Below are 23227 nucleotides of genomic sequence, written 5' to 3'. Positions count from 1 at the left end.
TTCCCCAATGAATATGCATTGAAAGCAGTGCATGCAAATAGATCTCATGCATATTCATTGGGGAAATCCTGAAAACCCGACTGGAATACGGCTCTCAAGGACCGGAGTCCCCTACCCCTGACGTAGGTATTTAAACGTCTCAATCATATCTTCCCTCTCCCGCCTTTCCTCCAAAGTATACAGATTGAGATCTTTAAGTCTGTCCCCATATGCCTTATGTTGAAGACTATGCACTATTTTAATAGCTTTCCTCTGGACCGACTCCATCCTTTTTATATCTTTTTGAAGGTGCAGCCTCCAGAATTGTACACAATATTCTAGATGAAGTCTCACAAGAGTCTTATACAGAGGCATTAATAACTCCTTTTTCCTACTGTCCATACCTCTCCCTATGCATCATAGCATCCTTCTAGCTTTCGCCGTCACCTTTTCAACCTGTTTGTCCACCTTAAGATCATCACACCCAAGTCTCGCTCTTCTGTTCACATAAGTTCTTCACCCCCCTAAACAAGAGGTGCCCAATACGTCGATGGCGATCAACCGGTCAATCGGGAAGGCAACGCAAGTCGATCGCGGAGCCCATCCCGTGTTCCGTGATAAACTCGTGTTGCCATCCCGATCGACCGGACGATCAGCCTTCCTCTCCCCGAGGTTCCCCACCGGTCATCACTTCACGCACACCCATTCTCGCTGCGCCCTTCCTTGCTCGACTGCCAGAACCAGTCTTCCCTCTCTCACTTTCTCCCGTAGATAATCTTTGATAGACTGGGGGATAATGTCACTTCCTTCGGGAGAAGGCGGGAGGGAGGTCTAGGGAAGTCACGACCCTGGAGAGCTGAGTGTCGGCTGCCCCTGGCGGAATCGACAGAGCTGCCAGACTGAAGAAAGGCGGTCGGGAGCAGGAGGTGCTCTGCCCAAAAATGCAAGAACTGCTGCTGCTGCTCTGACGTCTTCAGCCTGAAAATGGGAAGTTGAGGGGCGGGTCTACACATTCTTGTTGGTGCCGTGCTGAAAGGAGACTGGAACGTCTCTCATGGCTTTTTTTTGGCCCTGGGCGTCCGGAGATTTGGGCCTGCAGAAGCCTCGCGCTGACCAGCATTCCTCTCCCCGATGTCAATTCTGACATCGGAGAGGAATTTCTGGGCCAGCCAATCGCTGCCTGGCTGGCCCGGAACTTCCTCTCTGACATCAGAATTGAAGGGGAGTGGAACGCTGGTCAGCGCAAGGCTTCTGCAGGGAGAGATTGGGGCGGCGGTGGCTTGGAGGCCTGTTCCCCAGTGGCGGCGGCAAACCTAGTGGCTTGGGGGAGGGCAGGGAGAAAGAAACAAAGGGGGCAGGCAGGGAGACAAAGAAAGAAGGGAAACAGAAAGAAAGAGGGAACAGGGAGATAGAAAGAAAGTGGGCATGGAGAGAGAGAGAAAGAAAGAAGGGGGCAGGGAGAAAGAAAGAAAAAGTTGGGGGAGAGAATGAGGTCTGCAGGAGAGAAAGCATATAAACATAGAAATGACGGCAGAAAAGGGCCACGGCCCATCCAGTCTGCCCACACCAAGACCCACCCCCTATCTACCTCCATAAAGAGATCCGACATGTCAATTCCATCTTTTCTTAAAATCTGGCACGCTGCTGGCATCAATTTGTGGTAACTATTCCAGCGATCAACCACCCTTTCGGTGAAGAAGTATTTTCTGATATCTCCATGAAATTTCTCACCCTTGATTTTCCTCGGATGCCCTTTTGTCGCCGTGGGCCTTTTAAGAAAAAAGAGATCTTCTTCCACCTCGATATGGCCCGTGACATATTTGAATGTCTCGATCATGTCTCCCCTCTCTCTGCGTTCCTCGAGTGAGTATAGCTGCAACTTATCCAGCCGTTCCTCATACGGGAGATCCTTGAGACCTGAAACCATTCTGGTGGCCATTCGCTGAACCGATTCAACTCTCCGCACATCCTTTTGTTAATGCGGCCTCCAGAATTGCACACAGTATTCCAGATGGGGTCTCACCATGGATCTGTACAATGGCATAATAACCTGGGGCTTACGGCTGATGAAACTTCTACGGATACAACCCATGATTTGCCTAGCCCTGGAGGAAGCTTTCTCCACTTGATTGGCAGTCTTCATGTCTTTGCTAATGATCACGCCCAAGTCGCGTTCTGCTACAGTCCTTGTTAGGATCTCGCCATTTAGGGTGTAAGTCCTGCATGAATTTTTGCCACCAAGGTGCATGACCTTGCATTTTTTGGCATTGAAACTTAGTTGCCAAGTCTTTGACCAGTGCTCAAGCAGGAGTAGGTCCTGCGTCATACTGTCAGGCGTTTTGTTGGGCATGGTGCTAACGACCGATGAGCTTTTGCCTACAATGTTGCATAGTTTGGCGTCATCAGCGAATAATGTAATTTTACCTCGAAGCCCCTCAGTCAAGTCACTTACGAAGATGTTAAATAGGATCGGGCCCAAGACCGAGCACTGCGGCACTCCGCTGATCACCTCCGTCGTATTGGAGAGGGAACCGTTCACCACTACCCTCTGTCGTCTACCCCCAAGCCAGTCCCTAACCCTTGCGATTAATGTTACATCCAATCCCTTCAAACTCATCTTGCTCAGTAACCTGCGGTGTGGGACGTTATCAAACGCTTTGCTGAAGTCCAAGTACACGGTGGGGGTGGGCGGAGCTCCCTCTCGCCGCGATCCCAAGCTGCTGCGAGCTGCCTGCCTCCTCCCTCACTGGCTCTCCCGCTCTGCTCCTCTCTCCGGCGTGCCTCGTGCACGCGGTTCTCATGGCCAGAAGCCCTCCTATTCTTCTGCTGAGCGCCCGACTCGCCTCCTTTTAAGGAGGAGCCCGGGCGCTGACTGTGCCTCTGGCGCGTTGTGAGTGGGCGGAGCTCCCTCTCGCCGCAACCCCAAGCTGCTGTGATCTGCCTGCCTCCTCCCTCACTGGCTCTCCTGCTCTGCTCCTCTCTCCGGCGTGCCTCGCAGCCAGAAGCCCTCCTGCTCTATAGGAGGCTGAAAGAAGAGAAGAAATATTGGATGCAGGAGTGGGTTGAAGTCAGAAGATGTCAGAAGAAGAAGTGCAGCCAGAGTGAAGTGAGAAGAAGTTAGAAGAAGAAAGTGCAACTAGAGACTCATGAAATCACAGACAACAAAAGTAGGAAAAATGATTTTATTTTCAATTCAGTGGTATTCAGTGCAGCTCCCTGCGCTAAAAACTGCTATGTGGTTTAGTAAAAAGGGAGGGGGTATATTTATCTATTTTTCTATGGTTGTTATTGAGGTGACATTGCATAGAGTCATCTGCCTTGATCTCTTTGAAAAAAACCCGGAATATGAATGATAATTAACATTTTCTCTGCCTTTCAGTGTGCTTTGTGGGGTTTTAAAAAAATTATTTTATTGTTGGTAGATCATTTTGACTTGGTCATATTAAAAGTAGCTCGCAAGCCCAAAAAGTGTGGGCACCCTGCCCTAAACTGTACAGTTCCCTCAGGTTTTTGCAGCCCAAATGCATTACCTTGCATTTCTTAGCATTAAATTTTAGCTGCCAAATTTCAGACCATTCTTCAAGCTTCGCCAGGTCTTTCTTCATGTTATGGGTGTCTACTCTATTGCAGATTTTGGTATTATCCACAAAGAGGTAAATCTTACCCGACAGCCCATCAGCAATATTGTTTATAAAAATGTTAAAAGAACAGAACCTTGAGGCACACCACTGGTGACATCCCTTTCCTCAGAGCAATCTCTATTGACCACTACCCTCTGTCATCTTTCACTCAAACAGTTTCTGACCCATTCTGTCATTTTGGGGCCCATCCCGAGGGCACTTGGTTTATTTATTAAATGTCTGTGTGGAACACACTGAAAGGCTTTGCTAAAATCTAAATACACCACATATAGCGCATTCCCTCTATCCAATTCTCTGGCCACCCAGTCAAAGAAATTGTTAAAATTTGTTTGACAAGACCTACCTCTAGTGAATCCGTGTTGCCTCCGGTCCTGTAATCCACAGGATTCCAGAAACTTCACCATTCTCTGTTTTAAAAGTGTTTCCATTAATTTGCTTATCACAGAAGTCAGACTTACCGGCCTGTAATTCCCTACTTTTTCCTTACTTCCACTTTTGTGGAGAGGGACCACATCCACCCTTCACCAGTACTCCAGCCATACATGGCCGCAAAACATGGACATGACAGTGGCTGAGCCATTACCTCAGCTCTTGCTGGCAGAGGTAGACTATGTGGCTGTCACACTTTGATATAATTAGAGTCATGGTGAGAGTCTCCGCATACTCCATCTCTGCCTGACGCATGCTGTGGATCAGACGATGGGTGGGTGTTTCAACCTCCAAGGCTATGCTTAGCAGGCTTCTCTTCAAGGGACAGATGTTTTTTGGCAAAAGTGTGGATGACATGGCCAGTATGGAAGATCGTTGTCCCAAGTCCTTATTGGACAACAGACCTTGAGCAGCTAGAAGCCAGAACTGAAGCTCCTTTTGGGGTCCTAGCATATTCGTCAGTATGCCTCAGGAGGCTCGTTTCAGAGAATCTATCAAGGTTCCAGAAAGAGATATTCCAGAAGCTAGAAAATCCAAAATACAGGTTCCCAGGCCTCAATGGTAGCCAGGAAGCTGCAATGACACCAGGCCTTCAGCTGCCCTTCAAAAAATTGGGGGTCAGATCTTGGACTTTCTGGAGGCCTGGGAAACAGGATACTGGGCTTGATGGACCTTCTGATTATACAAATGCTAGGTAGAATTAGCCTATTTTTGAAATGTTTTGGAAATGCTTGATTTTATTTATATTTTAACAAAAAAAATTGTTTCCTTTATTCTACCAAGAATTATAAAACATAAGGCTGTAACTAATAGCTGTATTTAGGCTATTACAGTGCAGCTAATCTTCAAGACCACATACACCGTTCACTGTTGCTTGCACTCTGCTGGGTTTTGATCCTTCTTAGGGTCATAATCTGGATCATTCTCTTCATCTGCTTCCTTTTCCCCTTCCTCCTCATCTGCCTCCTCCCCCTTTTCATCATAATCGTCGTCGTCATCTTCAATAGCTTCTCCTGTAAAGTACAACACTGATCGTGGGACTATACGCTCACGTAAGAAGTGACCAATTTCAAAGTCTGCTGCTAGGATTGCTTCTGCATCATCGTCCAATTCACCACTTTCAGGAACTTCTGGAGAAGTAAAGAAGTTGAAAAAAGAATCAGGGATGGTTTTTATAATTGTTCTCACTGTGCCCCAACCTTTAAGTTTTTGCTTCTTTTTGATTGTTTTTAAAGTGACATTCTTTCCTTTCTTCTAGTTTATCTGTCACCCTGTGCACCCCATAATTTCTGGGCCATCAAAGGAAAAAGGATTCGACTCATCAGGCTCCAACCTCATTTTGTACGTCTTTGTCAACACTTCATTTGCAAAGTATTCATTGGGTTCAAATTAAAATTCTAATGTGAAACTCATAGGCTGACCCATTTCTGAAAATTTTACTTTAATGTCTTTCAAATGTTTCAAGATAGCTTCATCGTGTTCCTGAAGCATGTCACTCAGTAAGTCAACATTCTTGATAACAGTGAGCCAAAATTCTGGGATGCCTTTTGGGTCTTCTTTCTCTTCATCCTTTTTTTCTTCTTCAAGTTTTGCCTTTTCTTTCATTTCCTCTGAAATCTCCTCCTCTTCATCTGTTTTCCATTCATATTCCTCTTCTGTGGGTTCATAGATTGCATTGATGATTTCGCTTCTCTTATAATATAAGGGCTGATAAAGAGCAGCAGTTCCAACTCATGAACTTCCTCATAGAACTTGGCTTCAATCTGTGCACATTAAACCTGAAGATTCTTGAGGGCATTCACTCGCCTCTTAACTACTTTAGGACTACAAGGCCATCTAGTCTCTCCTGAAGAGCTGCAAGAATCTGAGGATTCTGCATCATCTGTACAGTTAACTGATGAGAGACCTCCCAGGAAAGGGACTTGGGAGTTCTGATCGACAAGTCAATTAAGCCATCTACATAATGTGCGGCGGCAGCGAAAAGGGCAAACAGAATGCTAGGAATGATAAAGAAGGGGATCACAAACAGATTGGAGAAGATTATCATGCCACTGTACCAGGCCATGGTACACCCTCACCTGGAGTACTGCGTTCAGCACTGGTCGCCGTACATGAAGAAGGACAGGGTACTACTCGAAAGGGTCCAGAGAAGAGCGACTAAGATGGTTAGGGGGTTGGAGGAACTGCTGTACAGCGAAAGATTAGAGAAACTGGGCCTCTTCTCCCTTGAACAGAGGAGATTGAGAGGGAACATGATCGAAACATTCAGGGTACTGAAAGGGATAGACTTAGTAGATAAGGACAGGCTGTTCACCCTCTCCAAGGTAGAGAGAATGAGAGGGCACTCTCTAAAGTTGAAAGGGAATAGATTCCGTACAAACATAAGAAAGTTCTTCTTCAACCAGAGAGTGGTAGAAGACTGGAACGCTCTTCCGGAGTCTGTCATAGAGGAAAACACCCTCCAGGGATTCAAGGCAAAGTTAAACAAGTTCCTGCTAAATAAGGGTGTACACTGGGAGGGCTAGTCTCAGTTAGGGTGCTAGTCTTTGACTGGAGGGCTGCCGCGTGAGCGGACTGCTGGGCATGATGGACCACTGGTCTGACCCAGCAGCGGCATCTCTTATGTTCTTATGTAGTTTCTTCTTCTTCCACATCTTCAACATCTTCCATGTCTTGTTGATCCAATTCATTCTGTTCTTTGTTATCTATGTCTGCCATGTTAAAGTTCACAATACCGGGACCTTGGCTGGTGGCTGCCGTGCGGTCGCTTGGGGCAGGGGAGAGACGCAGAGCAGAGAGGAGGCGCTCCTCGGATGGCGGCAAAAAGCCTGGGAGTTCTCTTTTAACACATAGTAAGGCCTAGTTTTTCTAACAGAGGTATGAAGATAGAAGCTTTGGGGGCAAATTATGAACCTACTGTCTCAGACAGGTGATAGGCTTGATGGCGGCTGCCACAGAAGTAGTGCTCTGGGCAAAGGCGCATATGCATTCACTTCAGGATGATGGTATCCCGTTGGTCTCCCCAGAAAGACTCATTACAGGCCCTCTACCCTGGACAGAGGCAGCCCGCAACAGCATGAGTTGGTAGCTCCACCCACAGTCTTATCAAAAGGGATTCCACTTCAGATGGCTTCATGGGTCACAATGAATGCCAGGCTGTTTGCCTGGGGGATGCACTGCATTGGTTGCCCAGTGCAAGGGAAATGGACACCATCCCAGAGGAAGTGGTAGATAAACAGGCTAGAACTGAGAGTTGTCCGCCTGGCTCTGTGAAACCTACAGTCAGTACTGGAGGGCAGAGCCATAAGAATATTTTCAGACAATGCCATAGCAGTGGTCTATGTCAACCGGCAGGGAGGCACCAGAAGCACATAGCTCCAACTAGAGGTGAAACTATTGTTTGCTTGGATAGAAAAAAAACCTGCTGGCCATCACAACTGCACATGTTGCCAGAGTGGACAAAGTGCAAGCAGACAATCATTGAATCCAGGAGAATGGTCGTTGATCCTGTGGGTGTTTAAAGACATTGTTGGACATTGGGGGTGTCCAACATTTGATTTGATGACAACAGCAAGTAACAAGAAAGCACCTTGGTTTTTCAGCCAAAGATAAGAGACCAGAAGTGCAGGGCTGGACACCCTGGTGCAATCATGGCCAAAGTCTGGACTACAGTCTTTCCTCCATGGCCCCTGATAAGCCAGGTTGTCCTTCACATAGCATCTCACCCAGGTAGGGTGGTCCTCATGGCCCCAGATTGGTCCAGGCATCCTTGGTATGCAGATCTAGTACACCTTCAAGTGGCCAAGTGGAGTCTCTGACTCCAGTTGTATCTGGACTTGCTCACACAGGGGCCGATTGCTCTAGAACAGGGGTGTCCAATGTCGGTCCTCGAGGGCCGCAGTCCAGTCGGATTTTCCCAATGAATATACATGAGGTCTATTTGCATGCACTGCTTTCATTGTATGCTAATAGATCTCATGCTTATTCATTGGGGAAATCCTGAAAACCCGACTGGATTGCGGCCCTCGAGGACCGACATTGGACACCCCTGCTCTAGAAGATGTGGGTTGCTTCAGTCTTATAGCATGGCTCTTGAGCATGCCATGCTAACCAAGAAAGGATATTCAGAAGTGATCATTACCAGCCTACTGAAGGCCAAGAAATCAACCACTCTTTCATAGGGTTACCAGACATCTGGATTTCCCCAGACATGTTCACCTTTTGAGGTCATGTCCTGGGGTCCAGACGGCTTTTCAAAACCCAGCACTTTGCCCGGGTTTTGTAAAGCTTCCCCCAAAATTGTGTCAGGCAAGAGGGCATCCGCACATGCGCGAATTCCCTCCTGCCCAACCAGAGCAAGCAGTGGGGGCAGGGCTAGGGCGGGATTAGAGGACGGACTGGGGCATAATGGAGTGGGTCTGGGGGGGTTCCAGATTTTACCAAAGTAAAATCTGGCAACCTTACTCTTTCAGCATATGCTAAGGTGTGAGATACCTTTCAGCAATGGTGCAATAAGGAAAATCTGGAGCCTAGCAAAGCCCCAGTATTGTTGGTGCTGGCCTTTTTTCAAAAGGGCCTGGATAAGGGATTAGCTATGCTGTCCCATAAGGTGCAGATGTCTGGCCTGGCTTGCTTTAGAGGCTGAGAGAAGTAAGTCTCCCTGGCTGCTCACCCAGACATTATTAGATTCTTCAAAGGAGCCTTAGGCTTAGGCCACTGATCTGAGATCCCTTCCCTTTCTGGAATCTCAACATTGTGTTAGAGCAGCGGTCTCAAACTCAAGCCCTTTACAGGGCCACATTTTGGATTTGTAAGTACTTGGAGGGCTGCAGAAAAAAATAGTTAATGTCTTATTAAAGAAATGACAATTTTGCGTGAGGTAAAACTCGTTAAAGTTTATAAATCTTTCCTTAATTGCTTCTGATAATTTCAGTTATACACAGCTAGCTGAAATTATCAGAAGCAATTAAGGAAAGATTTATAAACTATAAAGAGTTTGCTGTAGTCCTCTAGGGTTTTTTGTAAAGGGGAGAATCAGTATCCAACTTGTGCCTTAAGTGTCCGGTGGTCGTATCCGCAACCGCCTTCAGCTCTCACCTCCTCCAGCACCAGACACAACCGCCATCTTACATCAAGCAGTCACCACCAGGAGAGGTGCCAAATTTCGTGAGAGTTCACGAGATTACATATACAAGCACAAGCTTCACTGCCTCCAATGGTTACCTTACGTTCTGGAACATTGCCAGCCTCACTGCTGTAACCTCATGCAAGCACTCTCCTGTGTCTGTACGTGATTGTCATCTCGACTCCACCTCACAATTGTCTACAGATGCAGGAAAGCGCTTGCGTGAGGTTACAACAGTGAGGCGGGCAACGTTCCAGAACAATGGTAACATGCCGAGGGCCACAAAATAGTACCTGGCAGGCTGCATATGGCCTGCGGGACATGAGTTTGAGACAAATGTGTTAGCGGGTCTTCAGAGGACCCATATGAACTTTTGGGGAAAGTTTCTCTCATGGATCTTACGATCAAATTAGTGTCCCAGAACCTGCGTTGAAAAATGAAGCCCACTTTTCTAGGGGGTTTGAAATATGCTCTTTCTAATGAGACTGATTTGAAAGAGTTTCTGAAAGGTATTTTTCTGTAAAAGCAGGCTGAAAATACCCTATTTTTGGCCTTTTTACACAAATTAGCAATTTTACACTTAATTTGTAAACTAATGGAAAGAGCTTGGAGGATGAAATTGTACTTTTGAAAACAACGTTGTACTGAGACATTATGCGCCAAATTTCGCATTTATTACTCAATTATTGTGGGAGCTAAGTAATGTCAAACTTTGACTTTTTTTGGAGCACTAATTTTTTCGGCCAAGTTTACTGTAATTCAGCCATTCACTCAGTGCTCGACAAAAATTATTATTGGTAGCACTGAATAGAGCTCCAAAAGTTGTGCAGGGTAGCTAAGTTTCAGTTTTTTTGGAAACATAGCTCGTGAGATATTATGTCTCAAAGTTGTCAGAATGTCACTGTCGTACTGTATGTCATTGCAGTATGGGGTCAAACAAATGGCTATATCTCCACGAATATTCCACAGGCGAAACTAAAACTTTACCAAAGTTCGTTTGATACATGTGGGACTTTGTGCATAAAGTTTTATCAAAATCCATGATGGTCATGCAGGGAGCCCTTGATTACTTGACATGGAATAACCCAGTTGCATTTACCTCGGCCAGAAGAGTCTCAGAATTGCTAGCTTTGTTGTGCAGGTAACTGTTTCTGAGGATCCCAGAAATGGGAATGATCTTGCGTACAGTACCTTCCTTTTTGCTAAAGGTTGTTTCAGGATTTCACATCAACCAGGAAGTTAGGTTACCAGCCTTTCAACCTACAGGTTCTTAGAAGAAAGACAAGGTTTTAAAGCTGCTGGACATCCACAGAGTTTTCTTCCATTACCTGAATGTGACTAATGTGTTTCATCTATCGGGCAATCTGTTTGTCCTAACCACGTGTTCCTCCTTATACTTGAACAATCTTCATTGATTTATTTGAACTGCCATTCTAAGTTGCCTGTGCAAGTTATAAATAGTTCTTGGCTGGACACCCTATCCTAGGCTCTTTTGTTCCCTTTATTTTATTTACAGTGTTCTCCCTAGCGCCTTTTAGCTGGGCACCCCACCTGGCTAGTTTAGGTGAGCGCCCGGCTGTCATCTTGGCTGCTAATTCGCCTCTGCAAGAACATTGGAGGGAGGGAAAGGAAAGGAGCTACCAGACCATGGAGGGGAGGGGGGAGAGATGTCAGGACATATGGGGGGAGGGGGAGGAGACAGATGCTAGACCAGGTGAAAGTAAGGAAGGAGAGAAAGGAAGGAGAAGAGATGCCAGATAATGGAGTGGAAGGGGGAGATGGAAGGAGAGGAGAGAGATGCCAGGGCATGGGGGGAGAGAAGGGAAGGAGATAGAGATGCCAGAGCATAGGGAAAGTGGTGGAGACTAAAAAAAATGCAGAGGGGGGTGAAGCTGAAATGAATCATGTACAAAGGAGAGAAAGGACACAGGATATACAGTTTATTGAAGGGACATAGAAAGAGAGGGCAGACACTGGATGGAAAGGGCAGAGGGTGGACAGTGGATGCAAGGGGTAGAGAGAGAGGGCAGAGGCTGGGTGGAAGGGGCAAAGAGAGAGGACAGATGTTGCATGGAAGGGAGCGAGGACAAATGCTAAATAGAAAGAAGAGAGTGAAGAGAAGATGATTAAAGCAGAAACGACAAAAGGTAGAAAAAAAAATTTTGTTGTTGCTTTATGTAGAATCAAGTAGTATTGTAACTGTATTAATTAAAGTTTATCAATAGGAAATGGAAATAAGGCAATTTTTTGGGGACTAAACCGCTTTCCTCAGGTCAGGACAGAATACCATAACAGCAGTATACTGTACTGTCTTGAAGAAAGATTTGGCCTCTGAAAGCTAATTACTACTAATGGATTAGTCCAATAAAATGGTATTTTCTTATTTCTCCCTTCCCTGTTTTATTTATATTTGTTAATTTGTAAAGTGGTGATTGTTATGTAGCAGTTTTTTCAAATTTACATCTACTGTCTTTATATTTTGCACAGTATTAGGGTACGTGTCACTGTTTCTGTGGTGTTGCATTGTATGCAGAGTCTGGTTTCTTGGCATTTCAGTTTAACTTTTGTCTACATATAAGAAAAGCATCTCGGTGCTCTGGAAACTCCGCACCATTAAAAAATACTTTGATGACGCCTCCTTTCGTCTGCTGGTCCAATCTTCCATTCTTAGTGTCCTGGACTACTGTAACATCATTTATCTAGGCGCCTTCAAGAAAATCACCAGAAAGCTGAGACTGGTCCAAAATACCGCCATCCGCCTTATCTTTGGCCTGAAGAAATGGGATCACATATCCCCTTTCTACCACAAGCTCCACTGGCTGCCATTCGAATCCAGAGTCCTATTTAAGTTCTCTTGCATCTGCTACAAAACCGTCTCTGGTATGTCACCAGCCTATCTTTACCCCCACTTCAACCTGAACTATAATAAGAAGAGCCCCCGCAGAACAACTCTATTCGCTTTTCCCTCACTGAAATCGTGTCACCTTAAAAGATTCCTCGAACGAACTTTCTCTTTCCAAGCGGCCAAACTAAACTCATGGCTCGCCCAAATCATACTTGACAGCTATTCATACCTCCCCTTCAGAAAAAAGCTCAAAACTCTACTTTTTAACGGACCAAATCCCTAACGCCGTAACGTTTCCCCCTCTCCACCTTAAAAAACTGATGAAACCCCTCCTTTGCAACAGACCTATCCCTTAGCCCACCCTTCCCCCATCTAAACCCTCCTCTTCCCTCTCCCCCCCTTACTTTCCCACCCCCCCTCCAAGTTGGTTGCCCCCCCCCCCCTGTTTCCAACTAATATGCTCTTATCTAATTTCCTCTCTTAAACTCTATTGTATCCTACTGCAGCACTCTGTATGTATCCCGTATTGTATCCTACTGCAGCACACTGTATGTATCCCGTATTTAGCCCTTCCCCCTCCTAAATCGTCTATGTAAACGAGTTCGTCCCCACGATTGCCTTGTTATGTTCTTATTTTTTCGAACCGCACTGTATGTAATTCATCTACCTGTTGTGAACCGCCTTGAACTCCCTGGGTATGGCGGTATACAAAATAAAATATTATTATTATTATTATTATTATATTTCTATTTTTAGTTTGATGATTCCATATTGGGTGAGGATGTATCTCTGTTCTGTGTGTATGAAAAGAACATGGCTTTCTGTTAGCAATGACTGTACAGGATCAATTGACTGTGCGGGATCTGGCTTGTTTAGTTTTACAATGCGTGTGTTGTTGTTCTAGTGCTCACTGCAGTGTTTAAGATGCTGCCTTTTCCTAGGTGCAAACTTGTTGTGTAACTCATGGATTATTACTAAAAATAACTTTTTTTATATGAGGAGGGGGTTATTAAAAAATGATCAGCAATGGCTGTCATATATACTAGGTACGCCACTGCATTTAATGACCCTATTCTAACTTTACTGTTGACGTAGGTGTTGTCCCCCCCCCATACACACACACATCAAACAGCTTTCAAATGACATAAGCAAATAAAAATGAAATATTTTTGATACATTGCTAATTATTATCTGAATTTTTACCTAAACTGTTTTGCCTAGCTCTCACTTAGATTTTTATCTGCTACTTTTTTATTTTGCTGTATTGCAATCACACAGGTCTCCTTCAAGGCTCAGTAACACCTCTCCATAAATTATGTGGAAGAGGTCTGGAAGTGGGGATCACATCTATTTCATATCGTCAGTGAGACCTCAGGAAGGAACCTAGTGATCAAAACATTATTAGAGGTGCTGTAGAGACGTTTCTTGTATAACTGGATGAGCTATATTTATCTTTTTTTTTTTTTTTTAGTTGTTTAAATTCATGCAGAAATAAATGGCTAGATTGAACCTAATGATTTCATTAACGCATTTCCCTTTTTTAAACCTCTATACCAGGGGTGCCCAATAGGTCGATCGTGATCGACCGGTAGATCGCCAAGGCAAAGTGAGTCGATCCTGGGCTCCGTGATCGACTCACATTGCCTTCACAATCTACCGGCCGATCAGCTTTCCTCTCCCCGACTGCCTGATCTCTTGCCCACAAGCGAACTGAACTCAGGGGCTTTAACACTGCGTGCGCTGGCTTTTCTTCTTCGAAACAGGAAGTTATGTCATTCCTGTTTCAGAAGAGAAGGGAAGCCGGAAGAAAAGGGAAACCGGCGCTTGAAGTGTTAGAGCCCTCCCCCCCCCGGGGTTCAGTTTCTATAACAATGTGTGCTCCGAAACAGGAACTACGCACCCTGCAAACTCTGGCCTCGGGACATGACACTCTTGGTAACTGGCTGCAGCCGCAGATGCGTCCCGTGCGGCCACAGCAGCATGTATCTGGACTGTCGAAGGGGCAGGATGCGGCAACCCTGCTCTGAGCGTCGGCTTCCCCCCCTGTGTAAAGTTTCCACTTGTGTCCACCCCCAAGGAGAGCACCGCTGAACATAAAAGGATGAGTGCCGCTCTCCCCACCAACTTTTCTGTCACCCTCTCCAGCTGTGTCCCTTTCATTCACTGGGGCTTATCCAGAAGGCAGGACAAGTAGGGATTAAAAATAAAACATTATAATGCATCTATATTGCTTGGCCACTAGTAGGCAAGTCTGAGAGTTCCCAACCGGACCTTGTAACGTGGGGTGATGCTACCCTTTTCCTCCAGCCTGGCTACCAAACATGGAGGCAGCAGCAGAAGCACAGTAAATGCCACGGGCTTCTGAGAGAAGGGAAGGAAAAGAGAAACCAGACCATGGAAGTAGAGAGAAGGGAAGGAGACAGATGCCAGACCAGGGGCAAGGAAGGAGAGAAAATTTCAGATAATGGAGGGGGGAGGGAGAGAGCATTGAGAGAGCATGCCGGGGCATGGGGGGAGGGAAGGGAAATTAAGGAGACAGATGCCAGACCAGAGAGAAAGGAAGGAGAGGAGATGCCAGAGCATAGCGGGGGAGGAAGAGATAGAAGAGAAGGAAAGGAGACAGATGCCAGGCCATGGGGTTGATTAGGAAAGGAGGCATGAAGAGAGAAAAAAAAAGAAAGGGAGGCAGGGAGAAAGAAAGGGCAGGGAGAGAGGAAGAAAAAGTTGGGGGAGGGAATGAGGTCTGGAGGAGAGGAAGCATACGGGCTGAAAGAAGGGAAGAAAGATTGGATGCACAGTCAGAAGAAGAAAGTGCAACCAGAGATTCATGAAATCAACAAACAACAAAGTTAGGAAAAATGATTTTATTTTCAATTTAGTGATCAAAATGTGTCCATTTTGAGAATTTATATCTGCTGTCTATATTTTGCACTATGGCCCCCTTTTACTAAACCGCAATAGCATTTTTTAGCACAGGGAGCCTATGAGCATTGAGAGCAGTGCGGGAAATTTAGCGCAGCTCCCAGCGCTAAAAACTGCTATCGCGGTTTAGTAAAAAGGGAGGGGGTATATTTGTCTGTTTTTGTATGGTTGTTACTGAGGTGACAGTGCATAGAGTCATCTGCCTTGACCTCTTTAAAATTCCGGAATATAAATGATAATTAACATTTTCTCTGTGTACAATGTGCTTTGTGTTTTTAAAAATTTTTTTATTGTTGGTAGATCATTTTAACTTGGTCATTTTAAAAGTAGCTCGCATGCCCAAAAAGTGTGGGCACCCCTGCTCTATACCATTTGAAAGAGGACAAATATCTAATTATTCACTTCTAGAATTGGATACTTCTTAAATTTAGTAAAAATATTCTGGCACAAGTGTCAAACCTTAAAAAAAGAAAGTCATATTAAGCATTGGAAAATAATAATTAATAAAAATAGTAACATTTAGGGCTCCTTTTACAAAGGTGCGCTAGTGTTTTTAGTGCACGCACCGGATTAGCGCATGCTACCTGAAAAACTACCGCCTGCTTAAGAGGAGGCGGTAGCGGCTGCATGCACGGTAATTTAGCATGCGCTATTCCACGCGTTAAGGCGCTAACGCATCTTTGTAAAAGGAGCCCTTAATTTTCCCCATCACCAAATTTCCCCGTCTCGCCCCACCCCACCCAGCTACTTTTTCATGCCACCCGGCTGGAAAAAATTTCTGGGGAGAACACTGATTTATTTACATTTTTATATACCACTTCTATTTGAAGTGGTTTACATTCAGGAATTCTTAAGTATTAACTTGAGGACTCTTATTAAGCTGAGTTAAACACAAATTCAAACTCAAAAATTTGATGTAATCCGAAATGATATGTTGAACACAAATCAAAACTGCTCGTACTTAGCGTTACACTTACACCTTACACTTGTATCCAGGGCCGCCATCAGAAATTTCTGGGCCCCTTACTGAGCAATCCTGTTGGGCCCCCAATGCACCCCTTCCCCCCCCCCCAACCCCCCTTCTTCCATGGGCCGAATACACACATACTTTTCTCTGTCGCCGCACTCTTTGACCAAAAGATTTGTAAGCCTGCAACCATGTCAAGGTAGACTCTTTCAGTAGGGCCCTAACCTAATCTAAACTAAACTAATCTATATCTATCTATTCTAAACTAACATATGTCTAATACTGAACTAATAACAAACTAACAAACATCTGCATAATAAATAACTAATAAATAATAGTGCTAGTAGCTATAATTCACTTTTGAATGTAAAATCTCAATTAAGGATTTCTTTTGACCTTTGTAGGCCAGAGGTAGATCACAATTGCACAATATTTTTTGTAACAAGTATTAAATGTGTTTTTATAAATACTGTAAGCTTAATAAATATATCGGAAAAAACTACACATCTGAGCGCATATCTGAACATACACATCTGTATGATCCCATCCTCCTCAGCTTACCTATAGCTACATCATGCATGTTAAAAATGTACGATATGTTGATATGTGCACCTTCCTTCCTTCCCATCCATCCTCCTCAGCCTGTCCTTACACATCCACAGCTGCATGTTAATGATGATGTATATGTTATGATGATAAATAAGTGCATATGAGCACATCATTAACATGCAGCTATGGATGAATATATAATGATGTTATGAGTGTGCACCTCTTCCTTCCCATCCTCCTCAGCATGTCACATACAGCATGTTACATTACACAGACTTTGTGTAATGTAACATGCTGAATGTGACATGCTAAGGAGGATGGGAAGGAAGAGGTGCACACTCATAACATCATTATATATTCATGAATCAATCTGATAATCATCACCACCAGGTTGTGTGTGTTATGGGATGGAGGAAGAAAGGTGCATGTTTAAGTTGTGCGGGGACAGAAATCCCACCCGTCCCCGCCAAAGTCCCACCCGTCCCCGTGAGGACTCCCACCCGTCCCCACGAGGAATCCCTCCGTCCCCGCGAGGAATCCCGCCCCAGCAAGGATTCCCCTCCGTCCCCGTCCATCCCTATAAACTACAGAAATAGTTATTTCATTTAATTATGCTACTGAATTAAAGGCTCTGGTAGAAACCCATTTAAAAATAAGCAAAAAGACTTTATTAATTTGGAAATATTAATTGGGAAGAATACATACTTTATAAACGGGTTTCTACCAGAGCCTCTAATGTTTATAAATTTTTATCAACACAGCTAATATACTACTTTATCCTGAAGCAAAGGAAAAAAAAAGATTTTTTTTTCCTACCTTTGTTGCCTGGTTTCTGCTTTCCTCATGTTCTCATTTAATTCCTTCCATCCACTGTCTCTCTTCTTTTTGCGTCTTCCATTTGCTCTGTTACTGTGCCTCTCCCTTTCTCCCCCCTCTCAAATTGGTCTAGCACCCATCTTCTTCCCTCCGCTCCCCCCATAGTCTGGCATCTCTGTCTTCTTCCCTGCTAGTGTCTTCTCCCCACTCTCTCTTCCCCATTTCCTTTCAGCGTCCTTCTCCCCCCCATCTTCCCCATGTCCTGTCAGCATCCTTCTCCCCCCTCTGTCTTCCACATTTGCTTTCAGTGTCCTTCTCCCCCCCTGTCTTCCCCATGTCTTTTCAGCATCCTTCTCCCCCATGTCCTTTCAGCGTCCTTCTCCCCCCTCTGTCTTCCCCATGTGCTTTCAGCGTCCTTCTCCACCCCTTTGTCTTCTCCATATCCTTTCAGGGTCCTTCTCCCCCTTCTGTCTTCCCCATGTGCTTTCAGCGTCCTTCTCCCCCCCTGTCTTCCCCATGCCCTTTCAGCGTCCTTCTCCCCCCATCTTCCCATGTCCTTTCAGCGTCCTTCTCCACCCCTTTGTCTTCCCCATGTCCTTTCAGGGTCCCCCCCCCTCTGTCTTCCCCATGTGCTTTCAGCGTCCTTCTCCCCTCTCCCCCCCCCGGCTTCTCCATGTCCTTTCAGCGTCCTTCTCCACCCCTTTGTCTTCCCCATGTCCTTTCAGCGTCCTTCTCCACCCCTTTGTCTTCCCCATGTCCTTTCAGCGGCCTTCTCCACCCCCTTGTCTTCTCCAATGCTTTCAGCGGCCTTCTCCCCCCTCAGTTTTACCCATTTCCCTTAAGCATCTTTTCTTCTCCACTCCACCTTTCCTTCCTTTCTCCCTCCCTGTCCCTTATCTTTGTGGCGCTTCCCCACCCGACCGACAACAGAACAGGCCCATTCGGAGAAATCTCCCTGCCCTGTAGCCGCGAATCTAAATTACCTTCTTACAGCAGCTGGAGTATTGAAGCTGCTGTAAGAAGGTAATTTAGATTCGCTGCTACAGGGCAGGGAGGTTTGTCGGCCGGGCTTGTTGTCGGTCGGTCGGGGGAAGCGCCACAAGGCTAAGGGGACCTGACTGGCTGTGCACACTCCCCCCCATGACTGCACCCGGGGCGGGCTGCACCCGGGGCGGACCGTCCCCCCCCTTCGGAACACGACTGCCTTTTCCCTACCTGCCCTGCCGCAAGAAGCCGACTGGAAGTCTTCCCGATGTCAGCGCTGACGTCGAAGGAAGGAAGGGCTTTGCTTAAGCCCTCCCTCCGACGTCAGCGCTGACATCGGGAAGACTTCCGTTCGGCTGTGTGCTGCGGCAGGGCAGGTAAGGAGAAGGAGAGGAGACTATGCTTGCGACCCTGGGGGATCCCGGGCCCCCTGTCAGCTCCGGGCCCCTGAATGCAGGACTGGTAGTACTGCCCTGATGGCGGCCCTGCTTGTATCTTCTCCTACTCATATTCCTTACTCTTTGTATATAGACCTTCTTTCTATCTTGCACCATATATTAATCTCCTGCAAATGAAATCTCACACCACTGAATGTTTTAAGTATGTATTCTATATCCCGTTCTATATTATGTATGTAATTCTGTAACCCATTCTGAGCTGTTCTGGAAGGACGGGCTATAAAAATAAATAAATAAATTAGGTGTTATTGTATGCCTAATGTAGCAAAAATGGCATAATGTGGAATGTGCTAAAGTGTTCTGCACTAGTTTTACTGATATTTATTTTAAAGCATTTATGGGAGGGGGTTTGCCAGGGAAAGAATGGGCATGGTAATGTGCTGAGATTAGTGCGTAATAACTTAATAAAGCTAATAATTTGGGAGAACATAAGAATTGCCTTACTGGGTCAGACCAATGGTCCATCAAGCCCAGTAGACCATTCTCACGGTGGCCAATCCAGGTCCCTAGTAGCTGGTCAAAACCCAAGGAGTAGCAATTATTCCATGCTACCAATCCAGTGCCAGAATAGGAGGCAGTAAGTGCTCCAGTGTTAATTTTTTAATATGACCCTGCAGCCATATATTTAACAAATAAAAATAAGCCTTTTTGGTGACCATGCTAAAAATGGGCTTTTCATGTGGGATAGTCCTGTGTAAGGACACACCAAGCCCAATTTGTAGCACAGCCTATTAAAAGAGCCCCTCGGTGATCTTGCTTTATGAATGTCAGCTCTTTGAATTTTTTTTTGATGGTAGGTTCTTGAAATTGAGTCCCATATTCTAATATGTTCTCAGAATAGCCCACTATAGTGAGAAAATATAGTCTTTGGTTTCTACTCCCTTTGCTTTGATTGATGTTACGGAACACTTATTCCTGTCCTGTTCATTGCATGACTTGTGGAATATACAACCGTGCCCTATTGATTCATCAATATTTTTAAGTTTCTAGCACTGCCAGTGTGACTACTAAATTTTAAATCCTAATATATGCATTCCAATTACTATAACTGCATGCAAATAAAAATTATGAGATGTGAAAAGAGCTTGTGATGAATTTCCTGTGGAGCTGAGGCTGTTGTGTTGAGCCTTGTATGACATTTATATTCCACATCAAATAGTCTGGTTCCAAAACTGTAACACTCTTCACTTTGTTTTTAATCAGGAGGCTGGGTTGCAGATGGAAAAGGCCCTAATGTGTGGGATACATTCACCCATCAGGGAGGAGATCGAGTTTTCAAAAATCAGACTGGCGATGTAGCTTGTGGCAGCTACACTCTGTGGGAGGAGGATTTGAAATGTATCAAACAGCTTGGATTGACTCATTATCGCTTTTCTCTTTCCTGGTCACGTCTGTTACCTGATGGGACGACAGGTTTCATCAACCAGAAAGGTAATTGTTTCTTAAAAATAGAAGGATGCAGCTTTAATTCAAGGTTATTGCAGAAATCTGGATTAATTAATTCTAGTCGATCTGCAGCGGAGCTCTTAAATTGTACCTTTATTCCTTCAGCATAAATACAGGTTTTGTTTTTCTGTAGTCTTGCAATAAACTTCATGTTTAGTGTTTCAAGTTCTCTTGGATGCTCAGACTTTCATAGTTTTAAAGAATACGCTTATTGCTCCCTATGGCATTTTTTAATGTGTGGTACAATTTGGCTTATCACATGATGCTGTGCGTTATAGAAAACATGCAGAACACAATACCATACAACATCAAAGATAAGAAGCAGGTTTTTTTTGATCAGTGATAGTGAACACCATAGCTTTCCAAGCTCTGTGTTTGTTTTTTAAATAGGCTTTTGGGCCTTACGGTTTGCTGTGTTATTTACTGCATGCAAACCTAGACATGTAAAAGTATCACCTTTGAAAGAAACTGTGATGCCATATCATAATGTCATGTTAGCAGTGTGTTGAGGCAGAGATTTTGGGAACATGCCGTGGCCTGTGACACCATTTTGCCCTTTATGGTACAATGGCTGCCTTGATGGACAGGTCCTGGCTCATCCTGATGTTTTTTTATCTTGATGAAACTATGATTTAGGCATCCTATTTCCATATGTTTCTTTCTACAAAATAGCTGGTTTTTTTCTATTGTTTAACAGACATCACTTCTGTTTTCTTGTTATTTTATTTATAAGTTTTTGTTGATTTGTTGCACATTTCTTTTAATATTGTTATCTTTATGGTAAAGGGGACAGGACTTGATATACAGCTTTTTCTATGTGCTTACAATCAAAATGGTTTACATATTTTAGACAGGTACTTATTTTCTAACTGCAGCAATGAAGTGTTAGAGACTTGTATAGAATCACAGGGAGCTGCAGTAGGAATTGAACTCATAACATCAGGGTGCTGAGGCAGCTGCTCTAACCATTAGGCCATTCATCTACTCCAGAGGTGACCATTTATTCTATCTTATGGAGGTTAACAATGAATTAGGTTCTTGTAGTATTGGGATTTATAATGGTTCTGAATGCCACAAACCATCAGGTTTTTATTCTGGCTAAAGTGGCTTAAAGTCCATCAATGATTTCTCTTCAGATGATCAAGAATTAATAAAATGACGCTCGGACTTTTGAGTTTATATGTGAAATCTAGTATTTGTTCTTACCATGCAGCTTTGATTCTGACCAAATCTGAATTTTTTAATAGAAATCCTGCTGTAATCTCTTCAGCAAGCAAAATCTCAGAAATGTGAAAGGTCTGTGGTCAAGCTAAAGCTGATCATCTGAAAGCTATTACAGAACAAGACTTTAAACCAGGCCAAAAACTTTGTCCATGTTGTAAGCAAGATCTTAATGCAAAGTTGGAAGAAGTGGAAGGTTTTCAATCTGATTCTGATTATGATGACCCCATTAATGCAGCTGAAAACCTCAGTGCCAGCTTTACACCTCTTGGCATTTCCCCTTTAAAAAATCAGCAGGTTAGTAGACAAAATTATTTGAGTTATGCCTAAGGTGACCATACATTCCGTTTTCAACTGGATCGTCCCATTAATGGGCTGGCCGTCCTGTTGTCCTGACCCACCACTTCAGGACGCCAAAATGTCCCGTTTTCAGGGACAGCGTCCCAAAGCTGTGCATGGGGACAACAGGACCTCTCCGACGTCAGAATTGATGTCGGGAAGAAGGCTTCTGGGTGGCAAGAAGAAGTTGCAGTGGCGGAAAACGGGGGGAATTGCTGCGGAAGGGAGGGAAGGAGGGAAGCTGGCAGGCAGCGGCAGTGGACCTGGGGGGGTTGAATTGGGCGCTGGAGGGGGAGGGACTTTGGCACGGCAAGGAGGGCGGGAGGCAGGCAGGCTTTGGGGGAGGGGGTGGGACAAAGGCTGGAAGGCAGTGAAGGGGAATTAGGAAGGAGGCACTGGGGGCACTAAGGACATGGGAAGGAGGCACTGGGGCACTAAGGACATGGGAAGGGCACTAAGGAAATAGGAAGGAGGCACTGGAGGCCCTAAGGATATAGGAAGGAGGCACTGGGGGCACTAAGGACATAGGAAGGAAGGAGGAAGGGAATAGAAAGGGATAATTGTTGTGCCTGAGTTCAGAAAGAAAGGATGCTCAGTCAGAAGGAAACAAAACCAGAGACTCATGAAATCACCAAATAGCAAAGGAAAAATTATTTTATTTTCAATTTAGTGATCAAAATGTGTCAGTTTTGAGAATTTATATCTGCTGTCCATATTTTGCACTATATTTGTCTATCTTTCTATAGTTACTGAGGTGACATTGAACATAAGAACATAAGAAGTTGCCTCCGCTGAGGCAGACCATAGGTCCATCCTGCTCAGCGGTCCGCTCCCGCGGCGGCCCATCAGGCCCATTGCCTGAGCAATGGTCTATACCCCCCAATCCCTTTTAAAGTCATCTGCCAGTGGATATTGTATACTTGGACTTTCAGAAAGCATTCGACAAGGATCCACATGTAAGACTTCTCAGGAAATTACTAGACCATGGAATAGAGGGAGATATACTAAGATGGATAGGCAAATGGCTAGAGAACAGAAAACAGAGAGTGGGCATAAATGGGAAGTTCTCAGAATGGGAAAAAGTGACTAGCGGTGTACCCCAGGGCTCGATACTTGGACCCATCTTATTTAATATTTCATAAATGAACTGGAAGAAGGAACATCCAGTGAAATCATCAAGTATGCAAACGACACAAAGCTATGCCGGGCAATCAGATCACAGAAGGACAGCGAGGAACTCCAGTGCAACTTGAATCAATTGGAGAAGTGGGCAGATAAATGGTAGATGAATTTTAATGTGAAAAAATGCAAAGTGATGCATTTAGGCAGAAAAAATAAAGATCACAAGTATAGTATGTCAGATGTAACTCTGGGAAAGACCGAACAGGAAAATGACCTGGGTGTACTGATAGATAGGACCCTGAAACCGTCGGCGCAATGTGCGGCGGTGGCAAAGAAAGCAAATAGAATGCTAGGCAAGATAAAGAAGGGAATTACGAGTAGATC

At 44.8% G+C, this 23227-nt stretch overlaps 1 protein-coding gene and 1 pseudogene across 7 annotated transcripts in view; one reads left to right on the top strand and one right to left on the bottom strand.

Moving 5' to 3' along the window:
• LCTL (lactase like) overlaps positions 1 to 23227 on the top strand; it is a 256156-nt gene that overhangs the window by 83408 nt on the left and 149521 nt on the right. For all 6 annotated transcript variants that reach the window (XM_033948540.1, XM_033948511.1, XM_033948530.1 and 3 more), the window contains one exon: positions 19919 to 20146. In XM_033948540.1, the coding sequence (XP_033804431.1) occupies positions 19919 to 20146 (228 nt within the window). The remainder of the gene's footprint in view (positions 1 to 19918; positions 20147 to 23227) is intronic.
• Positions 4788 to 7032, bottom strand: LOC117357520 (annotated as a pseudogene). Its single transcript, XR_004538823.1, has 2 exons — positions 6967 to 7032; positions 4788 to 5943 (listed from the first exon to the last, which is right to left on the bottom strand). The product of XR_004538823.1 is annotated as a nucleosome assembly protein 1-like 1 (transcript).

The sequence above is a fragment of the Geotrypetes seraphini genome, chromosome 1, assembly GCF_902459505.1.
Source record: "Geotrypetes seraphini chromosome 1, aGeoSer1.1, whole genome shotgun sequence".
Taxonomy (NCBI): Eukaryota; Metazoa; Chordata; class Amphibia; order Gymnophiona; family Dermophiidae; genus Geotrypetes; species Geotrypetes seraphini.
The sequence above is the reverse complement of the archived record's forward strand: the minus strand, read 5'-3'. Positions and strand labels throughout refer to the sequence as shown.